The 15,355-nt window shown below is 43.8% G+C and overlaps 1 protein-coding gene across 8 annotated transcripts in view; it reads left to right on the top strand.

Moving 5' to 3' along the window:
• The window catches only part of DGKI (diacylglycerol kinase iota), a 254,537-nt gene that overhangs the window by 202,035 nt on the left and 37,147 nt on the right, over positions 1 to 15,355 (top strand). For 6 of the 8 annotated variants that reach the window (XM_081023972.1, XM_081023969.1, XM_081023974.1 and 3 more), the window contains 4 exons: positions 2,484 to 2,553; positions 4,182 to 4,222; positions 7,651 to 7,778; positions 10,138 to 10,263. In XM_081023972.1, coding sequence (XP_080880098.1) covers positions 2,484 to 2,553; positions 4,182 to 4,222; positions 7,651 to 7,778; positions 10,138 to 10,263 — 365 coding nt within the window. The remainder of the gene's footprint in view (positions 1 to 2,483; positions 2,554 to 4,181; positions 4,223 to 7,650; positions 7,779 to 10,137; positions 10,264 to 15,355) is intronic. The other 2 variants (XM_081023975.1, XM_081023973.1) reach the window with 1 other exon arrangement.

The following is a 15,355-nucleotide window of genomic DNA, read 5'->3' as shown; positions in this document are numbered from 1 at the left end:
GAGTTTCAGACAGGAGCCCCTCATTTCCTACCTGGAAATGTGAGGGGTTTAACCTGGCACATTTTGCAAGCAAAGGATGTGCTTTTCCCATGAGCCTTTCCCTTTCTGTACTGTTTCCCACATGCAAGTGTCCCTAGTGGTTGTTGCCATTATCAACTGGTGGATAGGCATGTGGAAGCTCACTTTTCATATACGATCCTGATTAAGCATTTAAATTTACAATAAAGTAATATTTGCAAAAGTTTAATACAGTGGTACCTCGGGTTAAGTACTTAATTCGTTCCAGAGGTCCGTTCTTAACCTGAAACTGTTCTTAACCTGAAGCACCACTTTAGCTAATGGGGCCTCCCACTGCTGCTGTTCCACCAGAGCAGGATTTCTGTTCTCATCCTGAAGCAAAGTTCTTAACCCGAGGTACTATTTCTGGGTTAGCGGAGTCTGTAACCTGAAGCGTATGTAACCTGAAGCGTATGTAACCCAAGGTACCACTGTATTGTAGCTGTTGCTGGACCATACCTTAGGCAGCACCCAGAGCATGGGTAGCCAAACTAAGGCCCAGGGGCCGGATCCAGCCCAATTGCCTTCTAAATCTGGCCCACAGACTGTCCGGGAATCAGCGTGTTTCTACATGAGTAGAATGTGTCTTTTTATTTAAAATGCATCTCTGGGTTATTTATGGAGCATAGGAATTCATTCATTCCCCCCCCCCAATATATATAATCCGGCCCCCCACAAGGTCTGAGGGACAGTGGACCGGCCCCCTGCTGAAAAAGTTGGCTGCCCCCGCCCACTGCTTCCTCATCACCCGAACCCTGTGTTTATTTGAAGTAAAGCCATTTTTCACATGCAATCCTAAACATGTTTATTTGAAAGCTAACTCTACAATATCAACAGGACTTTGTAGGAAACATGTTGTTTGACAAAGCAATCCCTCCAGCTATCACCTTGAAAATAACTTTTAGGTTAAATGCAGTTAATAACCATATCTGCACCAACATTTCAGTGGCAGGATTTATGATAAAATAAAACTGCTATTGCAGCATCCCCAAGAGATAACTGATATCTGCGATACACTATATTACTCAGTGTTAAGTGTGATGGATAAGTGTCTTAAGTGTGTTTTCCTCACCTTTTCACCAGGTCTAGCAAACTCAGTCCAATCCATCCTGTGAGTCAAGACTCGCTCCCATTAACCTTCTCACTCAGAAGGAGGAAGAAATTCCTATTGCCCGATGTTGATATATTTCATATTATTTGCAACTATGCGAATGGTGCAGTGTTACGGAAATATATTAAGACTCAGAAAAACTGTTCTTTGCCCAAGGGGACACACTTCTCTGCATTAAATAAATAAGTGGGAGGGGAGTTGACAAGGTAGCTAATCCTGGGGATTTGACTGTAACAAGCATGGAGCGTTGGTGGTGGGAGGGAGCAAATTGCCTTCAGATCTAGTACTGTATTTAATTAACTAATTGCCTGAACATGTTTGTGGTGCCATCTCTCTCCCTTGCTTCGAGTCCCTCCTTCTGTGTGGCCTGTGAATTATCTTCTGAATCCTTGAAGCACACGTACTGGCATTTGTCCACAACCCTCAATCCACTCCTATCACCATTGCCTCCACAATGTCTGTCTTTATCTCTGAGCTTCTTGGGGCCTTTCTGTTTTACCTATAAGCTGTCCTTTCCAGTGATGGCCTTCCAATTATAGGCCAATTAGCCTGCTCTCAATAATTGGGAAGCTGTATGCCCGTTTCCTCAGTAGCAAACTGACAACTTTTCTAAATGAACACAATATACTATCTGAAGCCCAGGCAGCTTTTCGTGAGAAGCATTCAACAACAGACCGCTGTCTAATGCTGTCCTTCCTAGCCGAGAAGTATACCAAGCCTCTACAGGGTAAACTCTTCGTGGCCTTCATGGATCTGAAATCAGCGTTTGACTCCATCCCCAGATCCCAGCTATGGTCCAAATTAAGTCTGATTTTGCAGGACAAACGACTTCTTTTTCTCATAAAAGCCCTGTACAATGGAACCAAACTGCAGGTCCGATGCGGTCGACAGGGACAGCTATCAAACAGCATCGAGATGACTAGGGGGGTGAGACAGGGTTGTATTTTGGCCCCCACATTGTTTTGTCTATTCTTAAATGACCTAGAAGAGAACTTAATGGACCCAGATGGACACATTCCAAAAATAGGAATGAGAAGGACCCCCTTGCTGTTATATGCTGATGACGCGGCCATCATCTCACGTTCCAGACCGGGTTTGAATTATCTGTTGAGGAAATTTTCTGATTACTGTTCTGGAAATGGTTTATCCATTAATTATGAAAAATCTAAAATTTTAGTCTTCGAAAGAAGATTCTCCCGGTCTAAATGGGTGCTGGATGGCCATAACCTTGAACAGATAAAATATGAAGAACAACTCCTCCTCCTCCTTCTTATTTCTTAATTTTTTCCCTCCCTCCTCCTCTTGTTCTATCCAGGACCAGGAAACCTCTTTCCCAAGAGCATTGTCGGTTCAGAGGCTTTCTCCTAGATGGTGCTTCCTAGATGGTAAGTGCAGAAGATGGTTTCATTCATCCTTGCAGCAAAGAGGACGTAGGCCGTTTATACACTAAACCTTTAAAGCACATTCCAAACACATTCTTTCTCTCAAAAGAATTCTGGACGCTGTAGTTTACCCCTCACAGAGTTACAATTTCCAGCAAGCCTTAACAAACAACAGTGCCCAGAATTCTTTTAGGAAATGAATGTGCTTTACTGGTATTGTGTATACATTGTCTGAGGAATCTACTTAGACACTCACATTTAAGAGTTTTGCCAAGGGTAACTGTAGTGGCGGACCTTGGTTGTCTCAAATTTCAGTGGCACCCTGTGTGGCGCCAAAATCCAGTGCCCCCTGCCTCTTGTCTCCCATTCCGTTCAGCCCAGACACTGAGATCCAGTGCTGAGGGCCTTTGGGTGGTTCCCTCACTGCGAGAAGTGAAGCTACAGGGAACCAGGCAAAGGGCCTTCTCGGTAGTGGCACCCTCCCTGTGGAACACCCTCCTGTCAAGGAAATAAACAACTATCTGACTTTTAGAAGACATCTGAAGGCAGCCCTGTTTAGGGAAGTTTTTAATGTTGGATGTTTTATCACATTATTTATTTATTTATTTATTTATTTATTTATTTATTTATTATTCTGTTGGGAGCCGCCCAGAGTAGCTGGGGAAACCCAGCCAGATGGGCAGGGTATGTATGTATGTATGTATGTATGTATGAATAAATAAAGCAATAGTGGTAGACCCTGCTCCAGCTCCCCAGAAGCTCTGAACCCAGTGCAACCACACCGGTCACATTTTCCTAGAGCAGCCTCTGATAATTGAAGCTTTTCTAGCTGTCCTTAAAATGAATTTGAATCTACTGTCTGTTAAATCAATACATGTGTGTATTCCATTATCATTCACCATCAAGGCAATCAGTTGTTGTTGACGATGTATGTAATGTTAATTATGGAGAGTACGGCTGGTGTCCTGTAGCACCTGCTATCTGAGATGTCACTTGGTAATACATTTCTCCCCCCTACCCCAGAAGAGACAAGAGAGAGCCCCTGGGGAAATCCTGCCATTTTGGAAATGTGTTATTATCAGACAAGAGTATTGCATTGCTATTTTCTTGCCTTATTTGTCTACTTATTTATTTCCCATGCTGGTCTTACAAAGTTTCAAAATAAAATGCGTAACTGAAATGCAGGTCCATTCTACACATGATTGCTAATATACCAGCTGTCCATCAAATGTCTTAAATCACATGCACAAACAACACATGGTCACATGTTACAGGGTAATCCTATTCATGCTTATTATAGGCTGTATGATTATATAACAGACAAATTCTGCAAGAACAAATACCCCAGGATCTCAGTGAGCTTTACTTGCACATGTACTTTGCAAACACTTCATACTGTACACCTTCGGATGAAGGGTGTAGCATAAATTTAATAAATAAAATAAATGAATAGCATGGTTGAAGCATCAAAATAGAATTGTTGGGTGGTGGGTTGTTGTTGTTTTGGTATGTAAGAGTTTTTGCTGCTGAGAATTTTGCTGAACTTTTAGAAGAAGAAGAAATAGCAAGCTTTAAGAACATTTCCCCTCCAGACCTTTTCTTTAATGTAGTTATTTCCTTCTTATTTCCAGCAACTTCGGCCGATCGCTTTTACCGCATCGACAGATCTCAGGTACACCACAGCACCTTTTCTTCCTTTCATTCCCCTTAAAGCAATCCTTGCCACCGTAGTGCTCTGATTGTATTTTGTACTCCCACCAGTCCCAGCCAGCCCAGTCAAAAACATCTGGAGTCTGAAACATCAGGAAGGCACTAGGTTGGCAAAGGAACTGCTTTAAAAGATTATGTCAGATGGTAAAGGTAAAGGTAAAGGGACCCCTGACCATTAGGTCCAGTCATGACCGACTCTGGGGTTGCGGCGCTCATCTCGCTTTATTGGCCGAGGGAGCCGGCGTACAGCTTCCGGGTCATGTGGCCAGCAGGACTAAGCCGCTTCTGGTGAACCAGAGCAGCACACGGAAACGCCGTTTACCTTCCCGCCTATTTATCTACTTGCACTTTGACGTGCTTTTGAACTGCTAGGTTGGCAGGAGCAGGGACCGAGCAATGGGAGCTCACCCCATCGTGGGGATTCGAACAGCTGACCTTCTGATCGGCAAGTCCTAGGCTCTGTGGTTTAACCCACAGCGCCACCCGCGTCCCCTACGTCAGATGGTACAGGATTGGATTTACCATTATACTCCAGATAACAGGACAATAACCAAATAGCAACATCTTGTTATATCTAATTGTTTATCAGTTGCATAGTTGGGGCAGATGATCAAGTGTCCATCTATAGGATACGATTGATCTGTGATGTTCCATGACCTCAGAAGGAGATGGACTCTCCTACTCTTCAAGTTTTTAAACAGAGGTTGGATATCCATCTGTCAGGGACACTTTAGCTGTGATTCCTTCACTTCAGGGATTGGACTAGATGAACCGCGGGGTCTCTTCCAACTCTACAATTCTATGATTCTAAGCAATGCTGAATTAAAATTCTAGGATGTGCTGCATGCAAATTAAGTCACATTTTTTTTGCAACTCAGGACTCCAAATCTCAGAGAAAACTTGAGCCCGTTGTTTAAATGTTGGAAAATCAAATTCAAAAATATTGGAGACTCTTGCATTCAGTAGAGTATGAATTAAATAAAACACCCTGTGTGCACTGGCAGAAGACAGCCAAAGTCAAAAGAACATTTAGAGGCAAAAAGGATCTGCTCTGTCTTCCTGGCTCAAACCCAGTTTGATGTCTAATAGCACAACTTTCGTCTCCTTTCTTGCTTATCTTTCTGTGCTCGGGACAGCTGCATTTTAAAAAGTAAATCTCCGCGTTTATCTCCATTTGCTGTTTACAGTCTGCCTGAAATCCTAATCCACTGCATGGGAGATAAGATAACTCTGGAAATTATGATAATGTTACAAGCCAGCACAAAATACATCTCCATGCTTTAAAAGCACATCAAACTAATGGTACTGACATTTGTCAGAAATGTAGCACTTTGTGTGCGTGTTGAGCATTTACTGGAAGTTTCGCAAACAGTAGTAGTAATTCTGTTTAGGCTTCCTTTTTAAAAAAACAGAACAACATTTATTGGCTGTGCAGCTGCAACAAACTAAATAAAGGTGTGTTTGATGCTTTCTGGGACTATAAGCAGAGCCCTGTTGCATCAGACCAATGGTCCATCCATTCCAGCATCCCATCTACTGTATATATTTCTGTTGCAGTCCTATAGAATGTGTGGAGCTCAATGTGATGTGTGTATAAAAGTAAAGCTAAAGGGACCCTTGACCATTAAGTCCAGTCGCGAACGACTCTGTGGTTGTGGCGCTCATCTAGCTTTACTGGCCAAGTGAACCTACGTTTGTCCACAGAGTTTTTCCGGGTCATGTGGCGAAACCAGAGCAGCGCACAGAAACGCCGTTTACCTTCCCGCCAGCGCGATATCTATTTATCTACTTGCACTTTTTGGTGTGCTTTCGAACTGCTAGGAGCTGGGATTGAGCAACGAGAGCTCATCCCGTTGTGGGGATTTGAACCGCTGACCTTCCGATTGGCAAGCCCAAGAGACTCAGTAGTTTAGACCTCAGCGCCACCCGTGTCCACGATGTGGAATAAATTCCACTGAATTCAACAGAACCTATTCCCCAATCAGTGTGCATAGCCTTAGCAGGCAATGCTTTAGCCTTTTTTTCATCCCCATAACAATATTTTATGGTCACCTGCCTCATTTTATAGGTGGGAATTGAAACTGGGAGAAGGAGCAAATGGGGCACTGCCCCACTAACCTCAGCCTCTGCTCAGCCAGACTCAACCAGCCTGTCTTCTTACTTACATGCAATCCTGGCAGTAGCACTGCCAATCATCTTCCTCCTCCTTAGTCACAGTGTGAACATCCAGGGAGTAGGATGGAGACAAAAGTAGAATTAGTTGGCTCTGCCTGACATTACTGCTGGCTTCACCTGATTTTGGTCTCCCTGCCCAGCCAGTCCAAGTGGGCAGCTGCCCCCGCTGAGATGGTGATTTATAGCCACCCAGTGAGTCTAACACTATGTACCAGTGGCCCAGTTCCAACCCACTCTCCACTGTATGCAAGAGTCATGGAATCATAGAACTGTAGAGAGTTGGAAGGGACCCCAATGCAATGCAGGAATATCAGCTAAAGCATTTATGACAGGTGACCATCCAACCTCTGCTTAAAAACCTCCAAGGAAGGAGAGGCCACAACCTCCCAAGGGAGACTATTCCACTGTCAAACAGCTCTTACTGTCAGAAAGTATTTTTTCCTGATGCTTCGTTGGAATCTCCTTTCTTGGAACTTGAAGCCATTGGTTCAAGTCTTTCAATAAAAGCACCCAGCTTGTGGTGGTCAGTTGAAATCTCTGTGCATCCTCCTTAAGGCCAGCCATTCACCATGCACAAGATCCAGGGGTGGCTTTTGTTGTTTGTTTTTGCATTATATGGTGTGTTGGGAAATAAAAGACATTTCTGGTGCCACCCCCTTAATGGACTTCTTTGTGTGATGTTTGGACACACATGCTTGGTTATCTAAGGACATAAGAAGAGCCTGCTGGATCAGGCCAGTGACCCATCAGGTCCAACATCCTGTTTTCACAGTATCCAGTCAGATGCCTGTGGGAAACATTTATATAGCACCCAACCACAAGAGCATTCTCTCCTTCCTGCAGTTTCCAGCAACTTGCATCCAAAAGCATTACTGCCCCTGATCATGATGGCAGAGTGTAGCCAACATTGCTGATCAATAGGACTTTTCCTCTATTAATTTGTCTAATCCTGTTTTAAAGTATTGGTGGCCATCACTGTCTCCTATGGGAGCGAGTGCCGTCGTTTAATTATGCATGGCATGAATAAGTTTTCTTCTGTATTTTCTATCTACAAGGAAAGCTTTTGTATGGGAAGGATTTTCAGTTCCTTTCCACGCAATGGCCATGGCCTGCTAATCATGACAAACACTTTCTTTATGTCTAGAAATTGAGTTCCATTTAGTTCATTGTGCACAAACTATGGATTAATCATTCACTCTCATGCTGTTGCTGCAGGAACATTTGCACTTCGTGACTGAAATTTCGCAGGACGAGATTTTTATTCTGGACCCAGAAATGGTGGCAACGCAGCCTGCAGGGACGCCTCCAGGAATGCCTGATCTGGTAGTGGAGCAGGCCTCTGGGTAAATTTCTTCTTTTCCCCCAGCATGAAGTGGGATCTGGAAGTCTCTGTACATACCGTACCTTCCCCTTGTATAATGGGAGCTGCTCCAGAGGACAGTTTCATGCATTCACCGTTGTGAAGAGTACAAAAAGGGAGAAAGTGTTCATACAGGCTAAATTATAAACCAGAGATGTGTGATTAATGCTTGCTCCTTTGAGAGATGCAAGGACTCAGCCAACATGGGAATTCGGCATCCTGCTTGCTTCAGGTTACCCAGATACCAGTTATTGGTCCTGATGGTTTTAACTGCCAGTGACTTCTGGGTATCTGAATTTTTGCTCCTCTGACTTAAACTAAATAAAGGAACATTAGTTTATGCAATTTTATGCAAACTGCTTCAAAGAATTTAGAACCTGTTTGATTGGCGCTACTTTCCTAAAGGCATCCTGGGAATTTATTTGTTTATTTTGCTTAGAGGTTTCTTCACCAGAAATGGTCACAGTTCAAAAAAAAAGGAGAAGGTACAATGAAACATCTGTCTTATCTATTTCAAACTGAAGATTGTTGTGCATTGTAAGAAATGCCTTTTAGATTTTCACAACAAATCTTAATTGCATTTCATCAGTGTTGTGTCTGAAATAGTCCATGAGTGGCAACCCAGATGGCAGGAGTATCAGGAGTTCAGCTGAAGAGCCCTCTTGCAACCTTATAAGATTGGCAGGTGAAAATAATGGTTAAGGAAACATGCAAGAGTATGAGAAGAGTTGTGAATAATCAACTCTGCAGAGAAGCAAGGCATGGAATGATCCTCTTCTGGGAATAGTAATATGGATGAATCAGTCAGTTTCAGTTTGCCCCCACACCTGCAAAGGAGCCTCAGAGACAGTACTGGAATTAGAGTTATATTTATTCGAAATAGAACAAGTTGGAAAAGCAGCAAACCAACTTCAACTCAATTAACCCAGCTTCAACTAAATTCAAGAAGTACAGGCAGGTGAGGGTTTAACTCATTCTGGTAGGGAAGCATCTCTCAAGCCTTCCTGGGCACGTGTTCCAGCCTCAGACAGGAGCTCTCCAGCAAAGGATGTGGAGCAGTAAACAAACACCTTCCTTGCCAGGGTGCTGAGCAGTCATCTAAGGTGCGCATGCCAGGCCTCAAGGATGCCTCCATGTCACCCCAAACACAAAGTACTGGCAGATCTCTACCCAACAGCGCCTCATTTCCCTCATTATCTCTTCACCCATTCTTTCCTTCCCTGTCCATGCTTCATGCTGCAACAGGCACCATCCACACCACTGCAGGAATGCTGAATGAACTGAACAATGTGAAGCAGGCAAAAGGCAGGCGGGTTCCTAGGCTAATAAGGCGGCGCACGCGCACCCACCCACCCAAATAAAAATTCCTGCCCAGTTCCTTCAACAGATGATTTTCTAATGCCCACACTGCACACAGGAAAAGAGGTTTGCAAACCAGTAAAGAGTAAAAGTTTGCAAACCAGTAAAGAGAAGGAATTGGCTTGTGAAACCCATCCACCATCACTTTGCTGTCTCAGCATGTGATCCCCTCATCCTCTCCCTTTGGAAGCAACAAGCTCCTGAGCTGTCTTCTGGAGCAGGGGAGGGGTAGGGAAAAATATGCGCCCACTTTAGAGGTGGGAGTGAAATTTTCTCAGTCTCTCATTTATCCCGTCTTCTGTTTGCCTCATGTCTGCTGCAGTTTGCAATTGCTGCTTGATTGTAAAACAAAACAAAACAAAAAACTTAAAAGCAGTTCATTAAAAAGTCTGCATGTAATTTGCCCCCAAAATACCAAGGCTGGCTTGCAAATTCACCTGTTAGAAAAAAATCCCTAATTTATGTATTTTTGCATTCAGTTTACTGATTTGTGTGCACTAATAGATTGGTACCTCTGGTTGCGAATGGGATCCGTTCTGGAGCCCCGTTCGCAACCTGAGCAGAACGCAACCTGCGTCTGCGCGTGCACGGGTCGCAATTCGCCACTTCTGCACATGCGTGTGATGTCATTTTGAGCGTCTGCGCATGCGACGAAACCCAGAAGTAACCCTTTCCGGTACTTCCGGGTCGCCACGGGACGCAACCTGAAAACGCTCAACCTGAAGCAAACACAATACGAGGCATGACTTTACACCTCCACCCCCCCAATGCATTGTTTTTGGCATGAGCACAGAACTTCAACATTTGGAGAAGCACGGATTTAGCCGTGTTTCAGTTAGCGTGTGGGTTCCTGAAGTGCTAATTTAAGTAGGTTCACATTTGAAAAGGGGAACCGAGCAGCGCTACCCCACCCCACCCAAAAATAAAGCAAAAACTCCCATCTGAGAATAATGGTGTTTTCCATTTGGAAATCTTTTCCTCAGAATATCAGATCGGTGGAATCCTGCTGTTCGAAAGCGCATGCTGAGTGACAGTGGCCTGGGGAAGATGTCCCCTCACTACGAGGTACCTGAGAAACAAAAGGAGGCCAGCAAGACGCACATGCTGCAGTAAGAGCCCTCTGCATTTCTCTGCTTGATGCTGCTTTGCTGCCACCACCAAAGGCAATTTTACCTGCTCTTTTACAATGCGTTTTCGATACACTGTTCTGATGTGCTCTGCATTCTCTGCTTTCTTTCAATCTGCCTCATACTTTTTCATCTTTTTTTTTTTTTTTAAAATCTACGTTGTGTGCCCTTGATTCAAACTAAGCCAGGGTGTTGGGTTGAAATAAGCGACAGACGAATGGCAAGGTGTCATACGGGAGGCATCTCCCGAGCATGTGCTCGGCGAGTCCCTTTTATTGAATATTACAGCATTTCCACATATGTGCTTGTTGCTGATTGGTTAACACAAGTACAAAGCAAAGGTTGAATATAGGTATTAATCATCAATAGATTATAGGTTGGGAAAGGGAAGGGAAAGGGAACACAGAATTGGACAGGCGTGAAACCTCCTTATTAAACTATTAACTAATGATTGAGTATCAAGACTTAAACTATTACTAATGATTGATATAGCATGACATGAAAGAACATAACAATCGCGTTCCGTAGATGTGGTCAACAATGCGTTAAGAACAGGTCAGGGTATAATGTTTTCATGAACTCAATATGAACTGAACATTCTAGGGTGATGAGGGAATGTCTTAGTATTGGAACGGTTTGCGCAGCATGTGCAGAAGAAAAGCTTAGAAGCAAAACTTCGCATCATGCCACAGTCATGTGCAGAGGCAAAGCTTCCCTTCACCAGGGCATATCTGAACTGCAAAGTCTAGGGAATGTTGCAACATTTGAACGAGGAAGAAGAGAATGTACGAAGCTGCTTTATATGTTGAGTCAGACCATTGGTGTGTGTATGGCATGTTAGGTGAGGGGCAGTACCTCTGGTGGGGGACATGTCCCCCCTTGGTCCCCACCCTACACTCAGATCTCACTCAGATCTAGCATGTGACAGCGGCCACATCCCAGGAAACAGTCTGACTGGGTGGCTAAACCAGGCGAGGGTAGCCGATGGGTCTTCAACCCTCAGTGAGTTAGGGACTTTGCGGAAGAGATCAATAATGGGTTCAATGGTCAGGAAGGCTGTTTCTGCACATTCTGCAGAGGGAAATGAGGGGCAGATGGGGCTCATCAATCTGGGAAGTTATCCCACCCAGGAGAAGGAAAACTTGGATGTTAAACCTCCACTGCTTTGCGGCTATACTCAATTGGGATAAAGGCTTCGGGAACAAACCCTTAGGAATAACCTCTATCTGCTGCCTTGTGGGACACCTTTGGGAGAATGCTTATACACATGCAGTTGTACCTTGGTTTTCGAACAGCTTAGTTCATGAACAACTTGGAACTCGGAAGTAGCTGTTTCAGTTTGCAAACTTTGCCTCGGACGCTGAGCGTCTGGCGTGGCTTCCGACTGGCTGCAGGATGCTTCTGCAGCCAATTGGAAGCCGCACCTTGGTTTCTGAATGGTTTGGAAGTCGAACAGACTTCCGGAATGCACTCTGTTTAAAAACTAAGAGTACCACCGTGCATAACTATATGCATGCGCACGCGCACACACACACACACACACACACACACTTGTCACAAGAAGCATTTTAGGTCTGCTTGAATTGGCCATGTCAAATCTTTATGGTGCTCTCTGTGTATCTTGGAAATTTATTTTTGAAACACTCACCAGGCTGTCCTGACCTTTCTTGGATCACGTGGGCAAAGCACATCCCAACTCCAAGACCCTGGGCTGGGGGCCTCTGGAATGCCTGAGCTATAAATCTAAACAGCAACACTTTCAAATTCTAGCTGGCCATAAATGAAGCTTCTCTGAAGGGAAGACAAAAAGGGGGGGGGGGGGAGAGAAAGAGAATCCATTCCCTGACCCTTAGCAGCATTCCAGAGCAACTTGAATACAGTGGTACCTCAGGTTACATACGCTTCAGGTTGCATACGCTTCAGGTTACAGACTCCGCTATCCCAGAAATATTACCTTGGGTTAAGAACTTTGCCTCAGGATGAGAACAGAAATCGTGTGGCGGTGGTGGGGCAGCAGTGGGAGGCCCCATTAGCTAAAGTGGTGCTTCAGGTTAAGAACAGTTTCAGGTTAAGAACGGACCTCCGGAACGAATTAAGTACTTAACCTGAGGTACCACTGTAATTGTAGGCTCATCCATGACAGTTTTTGTAACGGACAAGAAAGACAGGAGTGCACTCTGTGAAGAACAGCTAGTGATGGTTCTTAAGATGGTACATTAATCTAGAGTCCCAAATTTACTTGCATTTTCACCCCTTTTTTGGCCCATGTACGTTCTTGCCCTCCTGGTTCAGAATTATAACATGGAGGCAGAAGAAGGAAGTGCATAGAATGAAAGCAATTGCACCACACTCTCTTTCCTTCTGTTTGTCTTGCATCACAATTTCTGCACAATTTTTATTTGTAACCTTTAGCACAATTTCATTTCCACCCCACCTTTCCTTCGGGGAGCCCAGATTGGCATCCGCATTCACCTCTCTGCATTGTGTTTCTTGTACACCATGTAGAGATGATGCATTTCGGCAGCATGCAAACTGTTTAAATCGCTTATAAATAAAATAAATCTGCAGAACACCCCTTTGAAGTTGGCTAGGTTGAGAAGACCATGGGGATTTTAACTCTGACCCTAGCCTGACTGTCTAGAATCTGACCATGGCTCCAGACTACCTCTTCAGAAGCTGATTTTTAAATTTATTGCTTTATTTGGCAAATTTTAGAATGACCTGGTGGTTTATTCACATATACAGTACAAGAAAAAAATGTTCCCTCTCTCCTATGTGGTCAGACTTCAGACTTTGTTTTGTGAAGGCCACATTTATATGATGCATGTCTTGATCTTGAGACACATGGGAGTTTTTCTAATTTATATTTGGTGTACAATTTATACATTTTTTGTCCAAACTGATTGCTGAAATTGACTTGATTTTTAAAAATAGAAGGTATTCAAGACTTTTGGCTCCTCAATCCTGATTTAAGCATCCTTTCTTCTCCTCTTGATAGTGATGTAGAACTGTGGTAAATGAGGACTGAAATATGTGAGGACTGGGGCAGGATTCTCACACATTTGTTCCCTTAGCATTTCCTGCATCTGCCACCAGGGGCAGTGGCTCTGACAGGTGTCAGCAGTGGCCTGGCCAGGAAGTCTTGGCCTGTGAAGGACTTAACATATGACTGCCAAAGTTGGCTGCCATTGAGAAGACAGGAGGCAGTGTAGTAGTTAGAGGGTTGGACCAGGACCTGGGAGACCAGAGTTCAAATCTCCACTGGGTGACCTTGAGTCACTAACTCACAGCCTAACTTATCTCACAGTGTTGTTTTTGTGGGTTATAAGTGTCAATAATTAGTAAGAGCATACCCTCCAACATTTTTCTGATGAAAATGGGTACATCCCATTCCATAATGATAATTTTACTATTTATACGCCACACATATTATTGGGTTGCCCCAGCACTCTGGGCAGCTTCTAACATATATAATAACATAATAAAACACTAAACGCACCAAAAAACTTCCCAAAACAGAATTGCCTTCAGATGGCCCAGGGGTCGGATAACTCCATACCTTCCAACATTTCTCCAGTGAAATTAGGGACTTCCTAGGGAAAAGCAGGACATTGTGGGATCAAATCGGAAACTGGGACAGCTTCTCTAAGTCAGGGATGTCTCTGGAAAATAGGGACACTTGGAGGGTCTGTAAGGGTGGTCATTGGAACATCAGATGAATGAGGGAAAACTTAAGTATACCCAAGTAACATGGGCCTGTTTTATTGTATTGTACATATATTGCAAACTATCAGCAGGCTGGGTATAAATACTGAAAGTGAACAAATGAATATACTAGCAAGAGACTTGTTGAGCAACAGCAATGACAGCTTTGCCACATGTGTGCTCCTTGCGATCTAAATTTGAGACATGCCAGTTTGGTTGTGTGAATGGGCTCGGGATGCAGCCATATGCCCTACATCTGGGAAGGACCCCTCCAACCAAACTGAGTTTGCCTAATTTCAACTGATGTTGTGCTGCTTGTCATTTTCTGCCATCGTCCTTGGGCAGAAACACCAAACCAAAATTCTGTCTGCATAAATTAAACCTAGGCGAATGACATTTTCCTTGCATTTGGCCCTCTCGCCCCCCTGGTGTTTGAGGTCAGGGGTAGATGGCACACAGCTGCTTCTGGTGAGAACAGGAACATTTTTGGGTGCTGTCCAGATGTGGTGGTGAGAAAAGAGTATACTATAAAGCGCTGAATTGCTGCCATCCACTCCCATTCCTATTCTCAGTGAATAATGTTTTTTATATAATTCAAATTCCCTGAAGTGGAAGCAAGATTGCTCTTTCCCCCTCCTCCGAATCTTGGAAGCAGAGACTCTTAATTATGTTTTTGTAGCATCTCTGCACCTGACGCATCGTGGAGGAAATTTGCCCTGCTGACAAATTGCTCTGGCAGGTAGTGACACACAAAATGCACCCACATGCCAGGAGCTTACAAATTGGCATCGTCCAAACAAGCTTGCTGTTGACTAGCGCCACCTCCATTCCTTTCCTTTCCCCCTTCCCTCCTTCCGTCTCTGAAATGAACAGCTAAGCTCCTAACCTTTCTTTGGGACTGATTTCAAGCAGCAGATTGGCTAAGAACATCACTGGCCGTGGCACAAAAATATTTTGCTGCAATTTAGATTTTAAATGCTCTTCGAATATTGCCAGCGACTAAAGCAAAGGCAAACAAAAAAACATTTTGACAGTGAAGTATAAGACTTTTAAAAATGTTGGAATACATTTTAGGATACAAACTCGATGTTGGCAGAAAAGATAGACATATGATGCCTTTCCAATTCCTCACCATAATGTGAATTATTTTCTCCCCTCCATCCGGGTCTGAGTAGTTGCCTTGACCAGATAAGAATAGGTGGTTTCTTCAAAAGCCTTCGTAGACTTCACTCACTATATCTTTTTCTTTCTTTCTTTCTTTCTTTCTTTCTTTCTTTCTTTCTTTCTTTCTTTCTTTCTCCCTTTTCTATTTATTATTCTGTTCAAGTGAAATGGTCAGAGAGACATAAAGGAAAAGAGTGAACAAATT

Source organism: Podarcis pityusensis (genome assembly GCF_964106645.2).
Source record: "Podarcis pityusensis genome assembly, chromosome: 10".
NCBI classification, from domain to species: domain Eukaryota; kingdom Metazoa; phylum Chordata; class Lepidosauria; order Squamata; family Lacertidae; genus Podarcis; species Podarcis pityusensis.
Note: the sequence above shows the minus strand (reverse complement) of the source record. Positions and strands in the feature narration are given on the sequence as shown.